At 40.0% G+C, this 18,068-nt stretch overlaps 1 protein-coding gene across 9 annotated transcripts in view; it reads right to left on the bottom strand.

Annotated features, from left to right (window-relative positions):
- The window catches only part of UTRN (utrophin), a 587,274-nt gene that overhangs the window by 298,559 nt on the left and 270,647 nt on the right, over positions 1–18,068 (bottom strand). For all 9 annotated transcript variants that reach the window (XM_073337527.2, XM_073337525.2, XM_073337526.2 and 6 more), the window contains one exon: positions 9,712–9,901. In XM_073337527.2, coding sequence (XP_073193628.2) covers positions 9,712–9,901 — 190 coding nt within the window. The remainder of the gene's footprint in view (positions 1–9,711; positions 9,902–18,068) is intronic.

Genomic DNA, 18,068 nt, shown 5'->3' with positions numbered 1-18,068 from the left:
TTTTCAGTTTACCTTCAGACATACATTGGTTTACACACCTCATATGTAATTTGTGTGCATTTTCAATATGAAACAAAAAGGTTTAAAAACATCATAAGCACCAATTAACCAACAAATGGATTTCATGGTAATATCAAAATACCCTGTTTTTCTCATGGGCATGCACCTCTCCCAATATCTGTACTGTCAAAACTCATGAAAGAGAGAATTCACCTGTTAGGCTCCAATAACCCATGATAGCATCAGGCTATGTTAACTGCCTAAGAAATGGCTTCCAAAATACAGCACAAACTTGCATTCAAAAGTCTCACATCCATGAAGTGACAATCCTTTTTAAAAAAAGCTGACTTCAAGTGGGCTGCTTAGGATATTTCCACAGCAACAAAGTTGTCCAGCTGTACCTGTGCAAGTTATGGAACAATACTACAGTCCTGCTGGAATCTGAACCTTCGGTCTCAAGGAATGAGATAATAGTTCTATTCAAACAAAAAGTTGTCAAATCTGTCAACATGATTTTCATCTAACTTTTTTTTTTAATTTTGTAGAACACTAAAAAAATTAGAATCAGAAAATAGAAGTGCTAACACTGTTTACTAACCTGCTGAAATCATATGCTTGTTTAAAGTTTGTTTCAACTCAAAACCAAACAAAAAATAGGAATTTAAGAAAGCTGAAGTATCCTGGATAATGACTAAATAGGAGTTGAAAAACTATAACATTTGCCAGAACATAACCATCATCCCTAAATAAATAAATAGACTTTTAGGGAAGGTAATTGAATATTAAGAGTTCCTTCACAGAAATCCTTAAATGTTATCCAAAAACATTTTATCAAAAAAAAAAAAAAAACACTTCAGCAAATGCATTTAAAACATATTTCACATTCTTGAATAACTCACATATATGTATGTACAACAGAATATAACAGGCTTTCAAAATTTACTTTCTAGGGTAGGATGCCTTCTATAGGATGCCCATCTTATTTGTTGGCTTTTTGAGATAAAAATAAGGTCTACAGACTCTCAAAGGTCTGTTTTTTCCCATTTTTTACTCACCTTACAAAGCTTTTGGTAACGTGGAGAAGAAACTGCCATCCTCTGCAAGCAATGCAACAAGACCACAACTTTCTGCAGAGATGTTCTCACCACAGCCATCATTTTAAGTTTGCCACACTTCTGAAGACACCTCAGAATTTGCATTATAAATGAAGAGCAACTATGATTTCCTCCTGGTCACTGGACAATGATTTGCCAGCTCTCTGAGCATGCTCGCTTCCAGGATTGCTTTTGACAGCTACAAAGCTTTAAATGTCTCAAAGGCAAAGGAGGTTCATACAGCATAAGTTTCTCTCAATTGAAAACAAAAACCAAGAAAATAAAACCCTTTACAGATCCTCCTAGCTAGTATATGCTCAGCTCAGCATGCACAGAGAAAGAACGAAGTTGTTGAGCAGCCGAATGTCTGCTACCATACTGGAATGCACTAAACAGCAGAGAAGATTGTTAACTGAAACATTAAAGCTGCAGAAACAAAACAGAATTCCCTTAAGAAGACAGCTCCAACATATCCCAATAGTTCTTCCCTTATAGCTGTTTTATAGTGAGAGAGAGAGAGAAAGAGAGAACACGAACATGGCATTCACTCCCTCACTCGGGAGAACTGTGTTCTCGCTCTCAGACTAAATGCAGCTCTGGCAGAGCTGTGGAGTGAGTGAATAACAGACCATGTTATCAATCTTGAGAGAAGAGCAGAGGGACACCTGCCCTAATTATATCAGCCATATGTTAAGGGCTAATAAATCATATACAGGCACATCTCAAAGCTAGATTATTAATAAAAAAGGAAAGACTGCTGGGGACAAATCTCTTTCCTGTGAAAACTCTCCTAAAGCTAATTCATCCAAAGGGCTCCCAAACGAATAATTTCCACGCCAGTAAGCATGAATATTTTTAAGATGCCATTTCCAATTAGAACCTTTTCCTGAATGACTCATTAAGAAACGGAAAGAACAAGAGTGAGAATATGATTTTGGCAAACTGAACATTTCAAGTCACGATCACGATCCCTAGACAGGGTCTCCACTGCCTTGAATCCTCAGAGGCAACACTTTGATGTATATTCACCGTAAAGCAATATTATTTAAGCAAGCTATCTAACAGCAGAAATAAGACACAACAATGTGGGAATTTTTTTTATACCTATAACATACTCCAGGTGTAATCCAACCAACATACGTAGCCATATTACAGCACCACCACATCCAGCCGCGTCTTACTGCTTAGAGGGGTGAGTCAACCAAGACATTTTCTTTTCTATTAGAGGTGCTGCCAGAACAAACATCCAAAAACATCAACACAGCAGGAAGCAAAACAGCCAGAGTTTTAGATACACTGGACAACGTCACTGCCTCAAAACAGAGACAGATCCAACTTTGATTATAGCAGGTATGGCAGTCAATGCAAACTGGTAAAAAAAAAATTAGTGTTCTAGAAACCCATCAAAAAACAGTGCACAGTGAAGAAAGAACACCCAGTGAGCAAAGCCTTTTTGAATTATTTTTACATTCATGTGCATGGCTTCCACTATCATGGCATCCTAAAAATTCTCCAAATTAAGGGAGGGAAAAAAACACATTGCTGATGGTAACCACATTGCTGAAAGAACAGGAAAATGCACTTATACATATACACTTACACTTATACAACTACAATACATACCAAAACAGAACAGAAAAAAATATTAAATTAACATATTAATTAGAATGTTGGGTCTCAACCTGGGGTGTCAACCCCCCAAGGAGAGATACCAACAGGTCCAGGGGCTCTCGACCGCCTTTTCTTTCTTTATGGATAGATAGGAGAGCAGAGGAATGTCCAGAAACTATGGGAATTAAGAAAATAAGAGCTTCCATACTGGATCAGACTACAGTCCACCTTGCCCACTGTCCTGACTCCTGCAGTGACCCATGACAGAGATTCAGGGGAGTATAAAGAACAGGACAACTATGGAGTGACCCAGCACTGTCTTTTACTCCCAGTTTATGGCAGTCAGAAGTTTAGGTTTTATCTGAGCAGGGGGTTGCATCCCTGCCGAGCCTGGCTAATAGCCATTGATGGACCTATTTCTCTATGAACCTACCTAGTTCTTTTTTTAACCCAGTTATGCTTTTCGCCATCTCAACATCCCCTAGCAATGAGTTCCACAGGTTAGTTTTGCATTACATGAGGAAGTACTTCCTCTTGTTTGTACTCCACTTGCTGACTTAACATAGGGTGACCCCTGGTTCTTGTACTGTGTGAAAGGGTAATACTTCTCTATTCATTTTTTCACACCATTCATGATTTTACAGACCTCTTTCATATCCCTCATTAGTTGACTCTTTTCTAAGATGAACAGTCCTAATCTTTTTACTCTCTCCTTGTATGAAAGATGTTCCATAACCTCGATTATATTTGTTGCCCTTCTCTGAATCTTTACAAGTTCCACCATAACTTTTTTGAGATGGGGCAATCAGAACTGCACACAACATTCAAGTGTGGGTGTTCTATAGTCTGATATAGGGACATTATGGTATTTTCTATCCCTTTCCTAATAGTTCCTAACATAGTTAGCCTTTTTGACGGCTGCTGTTCATTGAGTGGATGTTTTCAGAGAACTATTCATGGTGATTCCAAGATCTCTTTCTTGGATGGTAACAGATAATTTAGAACCCATCACTGTATAATCATAATTGGGATTATTTTTTCCAATGTGCATTACTTTGCACTTAATGTTGAATTTCATATGCCATTCTGTCAAGTATCAAGGGATAGCCGTGTTAGTCTGTATCCACAAAAACAACAAGGAGTCCGGTGGCACGTTAAAGACTAACAGATATATTTGGGCATTAGCTTTCATGAGTAAAGCTTCTTCTTCAGATGCATGAAGAAGTGTTTTTTTACCCATGAAAGCTTATGCCCAAATAAATCTGTTAATTTATTAAATAAATAAATTAAATAAATAAATCTTTAATGTCATTCTGTTACTCAGTCACCCAGTTTTGTGAGATCCCTCTAACTCCTCACAGTCTGCTTTGGACTTAACTATCTTGAACAATTTTATATCATCTGCAAACTTCTCCACTTCAGCTTTCACCTATTTTTCCAGATTATAAATGAATATATGTTGAACAGCACTGATCTCAGTACAGATCCATAGGGGACCCCGCAGTTCACTTCTCTCCATTGTGAAAATGACCATTTGTTCCAATCCTTTGTTTCCCATCTTTCAACCAGTTACTGAACCATGGGAGGACCCTCCCTCTTCATCCCATGGCCACTTAGTTTCCTTAATAGCCTTTGATGATGAGAGAGCAAGTCAAAGGCTTTCTGAAAATCCAAGTACAACTATATTGACTGGATCACCCTTAGTCTTGCTGATTCCCTCAAAGAATTCTAATAGATTAGTGAGGCATGACTTCCCTTTATAAAAGCAGTGTTGACCTTCCCCCCCACCAATCATGTTTATCTGCTAGGTGTCTGATAATTCTGTTCTTGATTACAGTTTCTACCAATTTGTCACCCAGTGCTGAAGTTAGGCTCACTGGACAGTGATTTACAGGATCTCCTCTGAGGCCCTTTATAAAAATCAGAATTACGTTATGTACCCTCCAGTTATCTGGTACAGAGGCTGATTTCATTGTTAAATTGCAGAACTACTAACTATGGTATGTAACCTGAGTTCCTTCAGAACTCTGGGGGTGAATACCATCCATTCATGGGGACTTATTAGTGTTGAGTTTGTCAATTTGTCCTAAAACCTCTTCTACTGACACATCAATTTGGGACACTACTTCAGATTGGTTGCCCAAAGATAATCTCTCTGATGTAGGAATCTGCTCTGCAGTGAAGACCAAAGTATTAATTTAGCATTCCTGCAAGTACTCCTTTGTCATCTATTGGCCTCACTGTAGGGCAAGTTTTGTGCTTCTGATATACTTAAATCATTTTTTACTGTTAGTTTTTGCATCGTTAGCAAGTTGCTTCTCAAATTCCTTCTTGGCCTGCCTCATTATATTTTTATATTTTACTTGCCAGAGTTTCTGCTCCTTCCTATTTCCTGCATTAGGATTTGTCTTTCAAATTTTTAATATGCGCCTTTTTGGCTCTAATGGCATCCATTAATCTGCTGTTTAGCTATGGTGGCATTCTTTTGGACCTTTTACCATCTTTTTTGATATGGGGTATACGTTTATATCCCAAATTAAAGGATTAAAACTTTTCTTTGTAACGTGGGGTGATAGCATACAAGAGATTTGAGCCACTGAATTAGGATATGAGATCTGGCACAGGATGAAGATGAGAATGGAGACTGCAACCAGTACTACATGCTCATTTTTAGACTGCAGCATTAGATATATTCTACAGAGCTAGAATACAATTTACCTGTTCACCTAGAAGATGCACACTTTTTTTCCCAATGTCTAGCCTGACTGGATAGCCAATGTCTAATTTCAGGTTTAGTTTGAAAATCTGAAAAAATTAATACAATTATGTATCTATTATTAATCTGCATATTATCCATGTGAAAGTCTCCATATATCTTTCTAGTGCATCAGTCAGCATGGTATGGAGGCACCAATTAAAATTAATATTAAGGCTCTGATGAATTCACAGAACCTCAGGTATTGCATAGCTTTGAAGTGACCACGTTATACATTGCTCAGTTTTAAATGTTTCAAGTGCTGGCGTACTCCCTTTCAGACAGAGCGATAAGCTTGAAGAAGATTCTACGTCCTTGCCTTGGTTCCCTGCGAAGCAATCGGTTCTCCCCCCTTCTGTATACTCCCTTTTCTGAGAAATAGACAGCATGTAGGAATATGAGAAAATTAAACACTTCCTGTCTTAACTTGCTTTTGTGTTTTTCCATTTCTTTATTCTCTGCTCGCACTCTCTCCCGATTTTATTCTTTTATCTCCACATTAAATATTATACATTTCTCTATCTTTGTAATTATTTTCTTTCCTCTTCCTGTTTGCTCTTCATTTTCCCATTACCAGGCTCTATCCCTAGCTCACTTCCCCTCTTCCAGGTCTCCTATGCATACATCCCCCTGCTTATACCTGTGCTAATGCTGGCTTGTTCTGCTGCACCCTGTGTTCGTGATGGGATAATCCCTTCTGCATGGAGTCTGTCTAGAGCCAGCCTTCTTCATTTAAGCAGATTCTTCTGCCCTACACCAGCCTCCTCTACCACAGCCTATGCATTGGATTGGATGGTCCCCCAACCATAAGTTCTTCCTCCTTGAACAATTTTAAAATAGATTTCCCAGCTGGCCTTTTGGCTTCCCACCTCATTCTCACCTCCTCATTTGACCGTCACTAATGAATCAACTATTCTACTCACCAAAATGGCCGCTCCTCAAACTCATCTTCACTAAACACTGACATGGCAAATATCATATGAGAGCAATTTCCCCTTCTCACCTATCACCACCTCACTTCCAGGGCATAGCCCACCTACAATTCCATCCAGTCTTTTTGTAATCTCACAGCCATCAGTACCCTTGATTTCCACACCATTCTCCATCCCCTTCTCTCTCTTCTCTCAGCTCCTCTGCCTCCATTCAGTCCTTCCCCCAAAGCAGAATTATAGCAACACATTCTACTCACTCCATTTTGACTCTTTTTCCCCTCTTATCCACCACAAAGTCTGTTCCTTCAACCCCCTACCCTGACTTACACTCAATATCTGATGCTGCCACTTCCCTTCCCATGCCACTGAACACTTCTGGACTTCCCATGGCAAAATAGATTTCTTCCACTGCAAATCTGCCCTCTCCTCTTTCAACTGTACCATTTTCTTTGTCACCCATTTCATCCAACACACGCAAGGAATTAGACCACCAATAATAACAAGGTTGATGACTAGTTAAGTTCATTTTATCTATTTTAAAAAACAAAAAAAACTTACAAATGATTTGGAACCATCAAATTATGCAACAGCTAACCTGTCGGAATCTAGTCATGTTACTCTAGTCCTCTCTTCTGTTATTTGTTAAAACCTCACTTGTGTCTTGTTTCAAATTAGATGTGTCACAATCTGAACCCCTTGTAAAGTGCTATTCAATCAGTGTATAGTTCTCCTAAAGAATCTCCCCTTAAAGCAAGGACAGTATGAGCACAGCACATGTTTTGTAACCAATTTGATTTAGGAAATACAATGCCTTGTACATTTAAACACATGAAATTGTGAGATAGACAGAGTTTCATGTTAATGTATATACCACAGCACCAGGGTTAAAAATAAAATATTTTGAATGTGAACAGATTGTGGGTCTGAGTCTGGAGTAATTTTATTTCTCTTTCCTGTAGGTATAACAAGAAAGACTAACTGTACAGTGCTGAAAGAAACATAAGATAAAAAACAAAATGTCTGAAAACACAAGAATACACTTGGAATTATTACATCAATACAATAATATGAAAATCTATACTTTTAGAAGACTAATAATCATCAGAAAGTGAAAGTGACCTTGGAAGTTGGGGGGAGGGAATTTATTTCAAAGTCACTGAGTTATGAAAGCCTTTGATATGTACTATAGTTAAACCTTTCATATTTGAAAGGGAATTTAAAATTATGTGTTGACTCATGGGTAGGTTAGGAGACTATGCTCCCTCTGCTGTGCAGTGCAGAACAGAGCACAGCCATGGTAAAGATAGAAAACAACAGTAAAGGGTGTTGAACTAAGGGAGGTGGACAAGTGGCTGCGCTTTAACTTTCTTAGCCCCAAACAGTCACCTCTAGCTTCTCTGTGGCCACAGAACAAGAACTCTGCTCCTTGTGGATGAGAAGGAAGATCTCTGTTATTTTAAAAATGGAAACTTTGTACAACTACAGAGAGCTGATCACACCTCGTGACACAGAGACCAAAATAAGGCCTCTTCTCCACTGTCTTACCCCTTGTGTACTCATTTTCACCTGTGCAGAGGGGGTGTAAAACACTAACATTCTGATTTAGCCTTTGAACAGGTGTAAATGACTACAAGGCAATGTAGAATCAAGCCCTCCACACACCACACTATCTCAGATCATTAACTCTCTGTTGTCCCATTTCAGATCCCTTACATCTCCTATTTGTATACGAAGTATTATTACAGTATTTCCCATCTGTGGTGGATTTACCTCCTGCTTTTGTGATTATTAACCATGGAAGGCTTTTTTTTCCTTTTTAAAGGAGAAAATGCTAATTCATGGAAGATAATTACAGACTACTATACCACCATGATACAATAGTTACATGAACATATCTAGAGAGAAATATTCTGATTGGCCACATTAAAGCATTGGCCATACTATGTCTGCTATACAATAAACTACTCTTTCCCTAAACTTTTGTTATCACAGATTTTAGATTAGTTAGTTTCATTTAAATTATATAGATATGCTTAGATCAATTGCACAACGGATTCTAACAAGCTCTTGCTCATTAAAAACTACTCGAGCACCATCAATTTAGACCATGAAAAGATATTACTCCAAACTTGGGGCTGGACTGTGTGGCTGACCTATCTATTGTGCTTTCTTTCCCCACAGAAAGAAAATACATTACATTAGATGATAAAGTAAACTAACTGAAGGAGAAACAACATATTAAAAAAATTAGGAAGAAAGGGGGATAGCTGTGAAGGAAATTCACAGGATGTCAACAGGGCAACCAAAGAATCCATATTATTTCAGAAATCATTTTAACCATTTATGTCCTAGCACAAATGCAAAACATGGAAAATTATTTTAATCTAGTGGAATCCAACCTTTTCAGCCTGAGGTCCAAACATAGCATTACAAAGAGGTCAAGTGTCTCCAATCAACCCTTTGGTACATATTTTCTGCCCTGCTCTCTTCCAGTTGTGCCCCTAAGGCAGAGCCTGTGTCGCCCTCCCCACATATTCCAGTAAAGAGGCATGTTGGGTATGGAGAAGGGAAGTAGCTGGAGTGTGCTGACCCTAGGGGGAGTCTCCTGTCTTCCCCTCCCCCCGCCATCCTCCTTTTGGCCTTTCCTGAATGGCTGTGTGAGGGAGGAGGAGCCATTCTTTGCTAGGTATTCCCCAGGCCCAGGGAGGAATACCTAGCTTTCCCAGTCTGGCAAGGAAGTAGGCAATGGATCAAGCAGAGCCACTTTCTCTTCTCACTCCCATGTAATGCAGCTGGTTACCAGCAGGGGAACTGCTGAGCAACAGTGAAGGGATAGCAACAACTCAAAGCACTCCCGGCTAACAACAGCTCTGCTGCTGGGGCTGCAAGGAAAGTGCCTAGGAGGAGGGGGGAGTGAGGGAGGCATCTGAGAAGACATACCTGTGCTGCCTAGTGGCAGGGCAGAGTCAAGCACTTAAGTTAAACAATTGGGTGTAGCTAAGGGGGCACATTTTCAATTCATAATATACATTTTCTTCTTAACACAGCTACCCACCAGGGTCACAATTTAGAACCTGAGGGATGCAGACTGCCCAAGACAAAGGCTGGACACCCTTGCTTTAATCCCTAGTAAGGATTCTTATATTTCATTAAATCAATAACTTCCTCCATACCCACTGCCATTTTGAAATACTGTTTTCATGAATAAGATGCAGGATTTCCAGTTTATTAGGCGCCTTTTCCCTGTCAGATTCACAATAATAAATGTGTAAATAGTAAATGTAAAAACACACACACAAACACACTCTCGTGCTCTTACCTGCATCTGTTTTTTCAGTTCCCCAATACAGGCACTGTCCTCCAGAGCAGTCTCCCGCTGGGATGCATCTGCAAGGACATTAACTGTAGTTTCTGCCTCTTGCATCCACTTGAGAAAGCCCTCTAGATCCTTGACTAAGGCTTGCACTATCTTCAGTTCAACCTCCAAGGCATTCTGCCTATCACCAGCTCTGAAAGCACAAATAAGACAGGCATCTCAATTTTTTTTCCATCAAGACATACCATATCATGTGAATCATAAATGCAGATACTATAAGATGATCTCAAGATTCATTAAGATAAAACACTAAGAAAACTGTGCAGACTGTTCCCACTTGTTTTCTTGTATGTTAGGTCATTGGTTCCTGGAATGTTGCATCTGTATCTATCATTCTGTACTGGATATATGTAGTACACCCCAAACCCCTGGATTTGTGTGAGGAAGATACAAATTATTCAATAAAACCTAACATTTCCATCTATGTGTTATCATAATGGCTGTGTGACACTGCAAGTGTGAGAAGCTGTTATTGCCACATTTTGAATGTTTTTCTCACTGCTGTTAGCAGTAGCCCGTTGCTGTGAATGGAAACCATTTCCCTAAAATTGAATATATTTTACACATTACAGCATTGTGGAATATTGAATAGGTGTACTTCATTTGCATTTGTTTAGGAGAGCCAAATGACTTCCATACCCTAAAAATACAGGGCTTCCACAAACATAAATGGTATTTGCCTTTATGTGACAGTGTGGACTTAACACTAGCTGACAACAGCCCCCATTAGGGTGGAAACATCTAACTGTATTGACACCTCTTGCCTTTGATAATTTTCTTGGTGAAAATCATTGAAATGTTGCAAAACCAGTTACCTCGAATGACCTTAATTTCTCCAAATTGGTGGCCTTATGCCCAGCATGACCGCCTCACACTGGAAGCTAAAATAATGTTTGCAATTCTCTATACCGATAGCCTTTTGGTACCCTAGGAAAGAAGTGTCATATTTAACATCTGTGGGTTTTCTTTTCTCCCTGTGGTCAGGAGTATATACCTAAAGAATGTGCCATATTTCAAAACTATAAGCCCAAAAAGATACTGGTTACAACATCCCTCGGCCCACACCACTTCCCTCATTGGTCTGGAACAATGAACCGCGGCCAGTGGGAGCTGCAGTCGGCCGAACCTGCGGATGCTGCAGGTAAACAAACCAGCCCAGCCCATCAGCGGATTTCCCTGATGGGCCGCGTGCCAAAGATTGCCAATCCCTGTTCTAGCTCAAAAGGCCATGTGAACAGTAAATCAACTGATAACCTTTTGGTAATATTTGACAGAAAGGTCAATGGTCAAATCTGAGATTTTTCCATACATAGCAGCTCATAAGTAATAAGCCAAATTTAAATATTATGGATTCAAAAAGACACTTAAATGACTGAAATTGCATTAAACAGACTTGAAGTATTGCTAACATTCAGTGGACAGATCAAAAAGTCAAATTTGGGGGAACCGGCTCAGGCCCATATCTAATAAAGAGCAAGATTTTGCCAGCCTCACTCATGCTGAATAGAAGCTTTGTACCAAAGAGTAAACTCAACTACTAGGATACCTGAATATCTGGCAGAATCTAGTCCAAAAGAGACATACAGAAAGGAGAATTCCAGTGTGTGGTTTCCAATTGTATAACCACACACACTTGTGAGCTTATAGTGATTTCATCATAATAAATCACAAGGGATAGTGTCAAAAGGCTGCAGAGCAAAGCCTCTCAAACTGTGGTCTGCGGAACACTGAGCTCCATTCAGGTGGTCCGCAGATACTTCCCTCTAAGGTGTGCACCTGGATGGCCAGACATGAGTGAATAAAGGGCCACCCACTTGCAGGCATGGCTCCAGTAATTAGGTGCCTAGACCCTGGAGCAGACACACATGTAAGGTGAGGTGGTGGCCTTGTGGGGGGATAGGTGGGAGGTGGCAGGGGGCAGTGCGGTAAGAAGAGGGGGTGGGGGAAATTTGGGATGTGCAGGGCTGCGGAGGCCAGAGAAAGAAGAGACTTTCCCCAGCTCCAGGGCTGTGGCTACCAAGGAGAGACGGCCCTCCTTCCCAGCCTCAGCTCTGTGGCTGCCATGGTGGGGGAGACAGGGAGAGATCCCCATCCTTCCCAGCACCAACTTCGGGGCTGCTGTGGCAGGGGAGAGATAGAACAACTTTATTACAGAAATGTAACAATTCAAAATTGTTAGTTAACATTTTTTAAAAAAAGAAAAGGAGTACCTGTGGCACCTTAGAGACTAACCAATTTACTTGAGCATAAGCTTTCGTGAGCTACAGCTCACTTCATCGGATGCATTCAGTAGAAAATACAGTGAGGAGATTTATATATACACAGAACATGAAAAAATGGGTGTTTATCATGCACACTGTAAGGAGAGTGATCACTTAGGATGAGCTATTACCAGCAGGAGAGGGGGTGGAGGGAGGGGGAGAAACACTCACCAGCAACCACACATCACACAACAGAACCACTAACCCAGGAACCTATCGTTGTAACAAAGCCCGTTGCCAACTGTGTCCACATATCTATTCAGGGGACACCATCATAGGGCCTAATCACATCAGCCACACTATCAGAGGCTCGTTCACCTGCACATCTACCAATGTGATATATGCCATCATGTGCCAGCAGTGCCCCTCTGCCATATACATTGGTCAAACTGGACAGTCTCCACATAAAAGAATAAATGGACACAAATCAGATGTCAAGAATTATAACATTCATAAACCAGTCGGAGAACACTTCAATCTCTCTGGTCACTCGATTTCTGACCTAAAAGTGGCTGTTCTTCAACAAAAAGACTTCAGAAACAGACTCCAACGAGAGACTGCTGAATTGGAATTAATTTGCAAATTGGATACAATTAACTTAGGCTTGAATAGAGACTGGGAGTGGTTGAGTCGTTACACAAAGTAAAACTATTTCCCCCCCCACACCACCCGCCACCCCCAACTGTTCCTCAGATGTTCTTGTTAACTGCTGGAAATGGCCCACCTTGATTATCACTACAAAAGGCCTCCCCCGCACTCTCCTGCTGGTAACAGCTCATCTTAAGTGATCAGCCTCCTTACAGTGTGCATGATAAACACCCATTTTTTCCATGTTCTGTGTGTATATAAATCTCCTCACTGTATTTTCCACTGAATGCATCCGATGAAGTGAGCTGTAGCTCACGAAAGCTTATGCTCAAATAAATTGGTTAGTCTCTAAGGTGCCACAAGTCCTCCTTTTCTTTTTGCGAATACAGACTAACAACGGCTGCTACTCTGAAACTCAACATTTTTAAAAAATCTCATTTACCCATTACCAGTTATACATAGCACAGTATGAAACTGAATTTGATGATGTTTTTTCAAAATATGGACCAAATAAAAGTGAGTACTTTCAGTAGGACTCTCATTGTATAGGCACGTCTACCAGTAGCTGCTATCCAAAATGCTGCTACTAATTCAGTAAACTGTCTCTTCCCTCCAAGTCAGAACTAAACTAACACTCTCATATGGTGTCAATGGCAAAGTGTTCATGAAGAGGCTGCTGTTTAGAGGAGACATAAAAGCAAAATCCTCACCACTTGTCATTTTTGTATGTGTACGAGTTTCCCTGTTATTTTGGCCAAAATTCTAACCTTGTACATTTACATTCAACCTCCTTACATTCTCCTTAAATTTTAAATGAAGGAATGAATTTTCTTCCCCTCCTTCCTGCTGTACTATGCTGTGCAGTGTTTGCTCAATAGTATTAAGCAGTTGCTGTGTTTGAAGCTACAGGTGGCTGAATTTCAATAGTGGTTGAAATGATCCATAGATGCAAGACCTGATTTTAGAAACAAAAGAAGTTTCAGGTTACCAGTTCCCTTCAGGATCAAGCCCATGGTTTGTACATTAGTTTATTGGCACTCTGGAAAAGCATTGCATAAATGCAAAACAACTGTCATTTAAACGCAACAAGTCTAATGTTATATTTTTATAACTATTCTGTTCAAAGAAATATCACTTGAATAATCCCCATCTTTTAGAAACTAAGTGGTTCCTACACACTCCAAATTCCGGCTACTGCCAGATAAACTATTGACAGAGCAGTACCCTTTAATTTAGCCCTGCCTCCATGGCTTGATGCTTCTGGCTCTAGATCTGGTGGGAATATGCCTGAACATTTATCTTCTTATTGAGGAAATAATAATGGAATGTTAATTCAAAGGATAGGGTGCTTAATAAATATGTTGTCTAATAATAACGCAACACCCTCTAAAATTAAAGCAATGTAACTCAAAGAGAGTAAGAAATAAAGACGTCAAAGCAACTAGGAAGTCTTGACTTCAAAATCATTTTCCTCTGTAAGGATTTCCTTCACAAGCAAGGGAGTAAGTTTGAAAGTGAAATAGCGATGAAAACAGAACAGTCTGGAAATAAAGGTGGCTTTCAAAGAAACAGACAAGCTTCAAAGTATACCTTGACTTTAGCAAAGCTTTTGATAGTCTCCCACAGTATTCTTGCCAGCAAGTTAAAGTAGTATGGATTGGATGAATGGATTATAAAGTGGATAGAAAGCTGGCTAGATCGTCAGGCTCAACAGGTAATGATCAATGGCTCAATATCTAGCTGGTAGCCAGTATCAAGCAGAGTACCCCAGGGGTTGGTCCTGGGGCCACTTTTGTTCAACATCTTCATTAATGATCTGGATGATGAGATGGATTGCACCCTCAGCAAGTTCACGGATGACACTAAGCTGGGGGAAGAGGCAGATACTCTGGACCCTATCCCTACACCTCCAGCATGACCTATACAAATTGGAGGATTGGGCCAAAAGAAATCTGATGAAGTTCAACAAGGACAAGTGCAGAGTCCTGCACTCAGGATGGAAGAATCCCATGCACTGCTACAGGCTGGGGACCGACTGGCTAAGTGGCAGTTCTGCAGAAAAGGACCTGGAGATTACAGTGGATGAGAAGCTGGAGATGAATCAACAGTGTGCCCTTGTTGCCAAGAAGGCAAACGGCATATTGGGCTTCATTAGTAGGAGCATTGCCAGCAGATCGAAGGAATGATTATTCCCCTTTATTCAGCACTGGTGAGGCCACACCTGGAGTATTGCATCCAGTTTTGGGCCCCCCAATACAGAAAGGAGGTGGAAAAATTGGAGAGAGTCCAACAGAGGGCAACAAAAATGATTAGGGGGCTGGGGCACGGCTTATGAGGAGAGGCTGAGGGAACTGGGCTTATTTAGTCTGCTGAAAAGGAAAGAGTGAGCAGGGATTTGATAGCAGCCTTCAACTACCTGAAGAGGGGTTCCAAAGAGGATGGAGCTCAGCTGTTCTCAGTGGTGGCAGATGACAGAGTAAGGAGCAATGGTCTCAAGTTGCTGTGTGGGAGGTCTAGGTTGGATAGTAGGAAAAACCATTTCACTAGGAGGGTGATGAAGTACTGGAATGGGTTACCTAGGGAGGTGGTGGAATCTCCATTCTTTGACGTTCTTAAGGCCCGGCTTGACAAAGCCCTGGCTGGAATGATTTAGTTGGGGTTGGTCCTGCTTTGAGCAGGGGGTTGGACTAGATGACCTTCTGAGGTCTCTTTCAACCCTAATCTTCTATGATTCTATGAATCAAGACAATTGACCCAGATTTGTAAGCCTAAGAACTGGTGCACTGGACAGGAGGATGAGCTGAACTTTACACCTAATTTCATCACTTCAGGAATGATGGCCACTGCACTAAATTTTAATATCTCAAAACTTTCTGCTTGATTGAAATTGAGAGAAAGGACTATAACAGGCTTACATTCTATCACTTTCATGCTATTTGAACTAAAGCTGAAAACATGTTATTAAGTATGCTCTTCATATTCCAGCAGCATGATTAATATATCAAATGGTTTGAGAGTGATGATGTGGATAACCTAGGAATTTTCCGTTTTTCAGTTAGAAGAAAAACTAGGGCTTATGTGATGGCCTAGTGGTGATCCACACTGTTATAAAAAAGACTTAGATACTTTTCATTTCATTCTCAGAAACTGCAAATCCAAAACTAAAAGAAAAGAGAGAACTCTACCCTACACCGTAACCACCTTTTATGACAATACAGCAAGTGCAGTCAGACTCCAAGAGGAGTCCAAATCCAGTCATGAAAGGACAGAGTCTCTGACAAGGGTCTTCCAAGGTTGTGGAATCCATACTGGATGAAATTCAGACTTCCATAAAACTGCAGAAGTGACACTGGACTAAGGAGTCCATAGGGAAAAAAATATGTGAATTCTATTAGTAAAGCCATGATCAAGAACAAGAAAATCATTCCCCTTTTAATTTTAGGCTCTTCCCAGCCCGGCCCGAACACTAAATTCCATCAACTTGTTTTTCAGATTCATGCTAAAAATCAATACTCTGCGCAGGGGGGGGAGAATGTGTCAGGAAGAAACAACTGGGATGCTGAAGACATGGAATGTAATCCATTATTGAAGCTGTGAAGATACTGATGAATTACCATAGTTTTAGCCCTTGAGTATAAAAATGTTATTAGCCACTGTACAGCATATCCAATTTACACCACATCAAACTGGAGGGCTCAATCTCTTTAATGTCAATAGCTTTAAAATTAGCTGTTGAAAATTTAAAGTTCTGCTGGAATTATGTTTTATAGCTGTATTGTAATGCTATGCAGAACAGTGAGTCTTCCAGCTCAAGTAACTAAGGAGAGTCTTCCTGGTTTCTCCATGCATGAATACTGCCAGAACAGACCATGTAGCACTTCTAAAATGATATTGTAAGCATAAATCTTTATTTAACGCATAAGCCATAGAACTGAACTTTGTGCACAAAACAATCTCTTCCCCACCAATGCCCCATGTGAAGTAAGCCTCAGATTGTATGGTATATATGGCCTAGGTTGCCAATCACATATACAAACTGAGATTTTTACTTCCATTCTTTTTTCATTTGGGCAATTACAGTAACAGCCATAGGGATGACCCAAAATCCCAAATCTGAATGTGAATGGGTGATCAAAAAAGGACCTGATCCATGAGATCCTCAACACTATGAAGTGGCCCACACTATGGAAAAAAACTGGGCATCTCTGCCATAAACCAATGCCTTTTCCCACAGTGTGCCTGGAGCCATAGGAAGTTAGGTGCCCAAATCCCAGTGAACTTAAATGGGTTTTCAAACTCCTTTGAAAATTCCAGCATATCTCTCCAGACACATCTAAAGAGGGATATATTTTTGTTCTCTCTCTCTCTCTCAAATCATCATGTAAGATGAGCTACAAAGTTTTATGCCATTTCAGTTGTCATCTCTGGAAATAACCAGGAAAGCATTTGTATATATTCCATGCCACATCAAAAGTGCAAACTACTAAGGTAGAGTTTTCCCTCCCAGGAAGAGTAACAAGATTCTATACACTGCTTCCTTCATTACCTCTGATACTTACTGCATGCCACTGCAGTCACCTCCTCCTCTCCCATTAGGTCATAATGCCACTTATACAAAACTTTCATTATCCATCTCTCTCTTCTCATTCACTTTCAGCTACAAAAGCAGTTTCGTTGGTTGTCGTTATTTAAAAAGACTTTTTAAACACACTGAATTTTTCCCCTAATAATAATGATTCTCCCTACTGAATCATCATTAAATGATTGGGCCAGACAACTATCGTGTTTTAAAGCTTTTGATATTCAAAAAATATCAGTCATATACTATTCTTGTATCATTTGTCTGTCAGCTACTAAAAAATATAAAACAGGAGTTGAATGGAGATTTGATTACCTTTCAGGCAATATACACACATATATATGCACATATACACAAGTGGGACCATATTTTTACTGAAAGGAAGACTTTCAGCACCCAAGTAACTACATCTTTATCAGTGAGTGTAAATAAGTAAATTTCAAGCGGAGAATAATTTACTCTTCTTACAGCTCCTCAAGTTAGATACTCAGGTTGAAAAATAAAAGGTATCACATACGAGACCCACAAGAAATGACAAACTGGAGGCACTTCAGGAAAAGGATCACCAAGATCTGAAGAGGCTCATAGGAATTAACGTATGTCAGAAGACTGAACTGAATACATATAGACTCACAAAAAGGAAACTCGGAAACCATCTATAACTATCCAAAGGTGCTGATTTCAAAGAAGGGAAAGAATTGTTCCAAATGTTGCAGACACAAATGGCTAGGGGCAAAGAAATAAGACTGAACGAAGGAGAAATTGTGACTCTACATCAGAATTTATTTATTTATTTAACAAGAAGATCAATACGTGTATGGAAAAGTCTTCCAGGGTCAGTTATGGGAGTTCCCATAATGAGAAATACTCAA

Source organism: Lepidochelys kempii, chromosome 3 (assembly GCF_965140285.1).
Source record: "Lepidochelys kempii isolate rLepKem1 chromosome 3, rLepKem1.hap1, whole genome shotgun sequence".
Taxonomy (NCBI): Eukaryota; Metazoa; Chordata; order Testudines; family Cheloniidae; genus Lepidochelys; species Lepidochelys kempii.
Note: the sequence above shows the minus strand (reverse complement) of the source record. Positions and strands in the feature narration are given on the sequence as shown.